Source organism: Eleutherodactylus coqui, chromosome 5 (genome assembly GCF_035609145.1).
Source record: "Eleutherodactylus coqui strain aEleCoq1 chromosome 5, aEleCoq1.hap1, whole genome shotgun sequence".
NCBI lineage: Eukaryota > Metazoa > Chordata > Amphibia > Anura > Eleutherodactylidae > Eleutherodactylus > Eleutherodactylus coqui.
The window spans coordinates 185956517-185958398 of NC_089841.1; the positions used below are offsets into that span (position 1 = coordinate 185956517).

The 1882-nt window shown below is 36.9% G+C and overlaps 1 protein-coding gene across 1 annotated transcript; it reads right to left on the minus strand.

Annotated features, from left to right (window-relative positions):
* Positions 1–462: 462 nt before the first annotated feature.
* LOC136628892 (olfactory receptor 10G7-like) lies at positions 463–1395 on the minus strand. Its single transcript, XM_066604984.1, has one exon. It carries the CDS (start codon positions 1393–1395, stop codon positions 463–465), a length of 933 nt encoding a protein of 310 aa, XP_066461081.1.
* Positions 1396–1882: the final 487 nt, after the last annotated feature.

A 1882-nucleotide genomic window follows, 5' to 3' on the forward strand; every position in this document is an offset into this window, starting at 1 on the left:
ATCGTAAACAGGAGAGAGGTAATGAAAGACCATCTGTAAAGAAAGCTGAATTGCTATAGAAATTAAAACTTTTCCAACCTTTCATTGCACTTTGTGTTTCAATCCCTCACCATTTTTCAAACATTAGGTCTTTATCAGTGAAAGAAAAAACATTCAGAGGCACACCGCCCTGCTCTCAGCTGAGGACTCAATACAACTTAACACAGTCTATCCTGTCAATCCTTGAAATACAGGCATTAAATTCTACAGCTGATCCACAATTAAAAACATGGCCAAGTCCATACCAAAATGGTGTGCATTTGGCCAGCGTGGATTTCCTGCAGATTTGCTACGGGTATTACATTGCAGAATGCCCACAGCGATTCTGCCCTGTGAGAAGGTGCCCCTATTGTTATCTGATCACAATACATAGTTGGCAGCTGTAAAATATGGGCTAATTAATTGTGCAATCACAATTGTCAATTATTTATCCAGCTTGTCACATTTCATTCTTCTTAGCGAAGCCTTCACGTCACTGTTTCTCAAAGAGTAAATGATTGGATTTAACATTGGGGTTACAAGAGTATAGAATACAGCAATTGATTCTTCCATTACATAGTCCATAGAGTTGGGACTCAAATAAATAAAGACAGGAGGTCCATAGTAGAAAAACACAGAAATCATGTGTGACGCACATGTGGAGAATGTTTTATGTCTGCCTTCCAAACTTTTGATCTTTAAGATCTTGCTTACTATAAAGGCATAGGATATTAAAATCATGAGAAAGCAAATCAGAGCAACGGCCCCAATGTTAGTAATTATTACTGCTTTGTTTACTGTGGTGTCTGTGCATGCAAGTTTCAACATTGGGATTACATCACAAAAAAAATAGTCAATTCTATTTGGTCCACAAAATGGAAGGCGGAAGGTTAATGTAGTGTGTATCATCGAGTGAAGAGAGCCAGAAAACCAAAACACAACAGCAAGCTTCCTGCACACCGTCAAGTTCATGAAAATGGGGTAATGTAACGGCCGACAAATGGCCAAAAAGCGATCGTATGCCATGACTGTATAAAGAAAACACTCTGTGCTTGCAAAAAAGTGAAAGAAATACAACTGGCTAGTACATTCCTGAAAAGAGATAGTTGTTACATTTTGTACAAAGTTTGTCAACATTTTGGGCAAGGTAACGGTAGACAACCAAATGTCTAAGAATGAAAGATTGACAAGAAAAAAGTACATAGGTTTGTGGAGGTCGGAACTTTCTATTACAGCTACAATGAGGAGAACATTCCCTAATAGAGTGCACATGTAAATAAAGGAAAACAGGATGAAGAGTGGAATTTTCATCTTTTCAGGATGTGGAAGACCAACGAGGACAAACTCCGTCACCGAGGAATGATTTAGGTGCTCCATGTCTTTATCTAAAGATGATTAACTACATTACATAAGGAATGCTGTAGAAATTGTTTTATTAACTTCATTGTGTTGGTCACTATCGTATAGTCAGATATTTATAACATTACATAGACCCGTCCATCTGATGTTCTAAAGAGGCTCAGGAGTCTCTGACCTCTATTTCTTGGTCTCAACCTCTTTGAAAGCTCCACAGACTCTCCTGATACATATTTTAACTAATAATTAGTCTATAGGTGAGTATTAAGTCTATAATTCTTAAAAAACCAAGGCAGATGTGAAAGGTTGTCCAATATGTACTAGAAATTATACAGGCTTTACATTTACTGGAATTAAAAAGCTATGTAGAATATGTAACCTATAACATGGCCAAGAAAAAACTAGACAGTCATCTGCACAAAACCGATCATAAAAACTGATTTGGTCTATTACATTTTCAATAAAGTAATGAAAATCTGTGCATTACTTGCTTTTTCCTGGCATACTT

Excerpts from the sequence above, each read along its gene's own strand:
- LOC136628892 (XM_066604984.1), bottom strand. The coding sequence starts at position 1,395 with ATGGAGCACCTAAATCATTCCTCGGTGACGGAGTTTGTCCTCGTTGGT.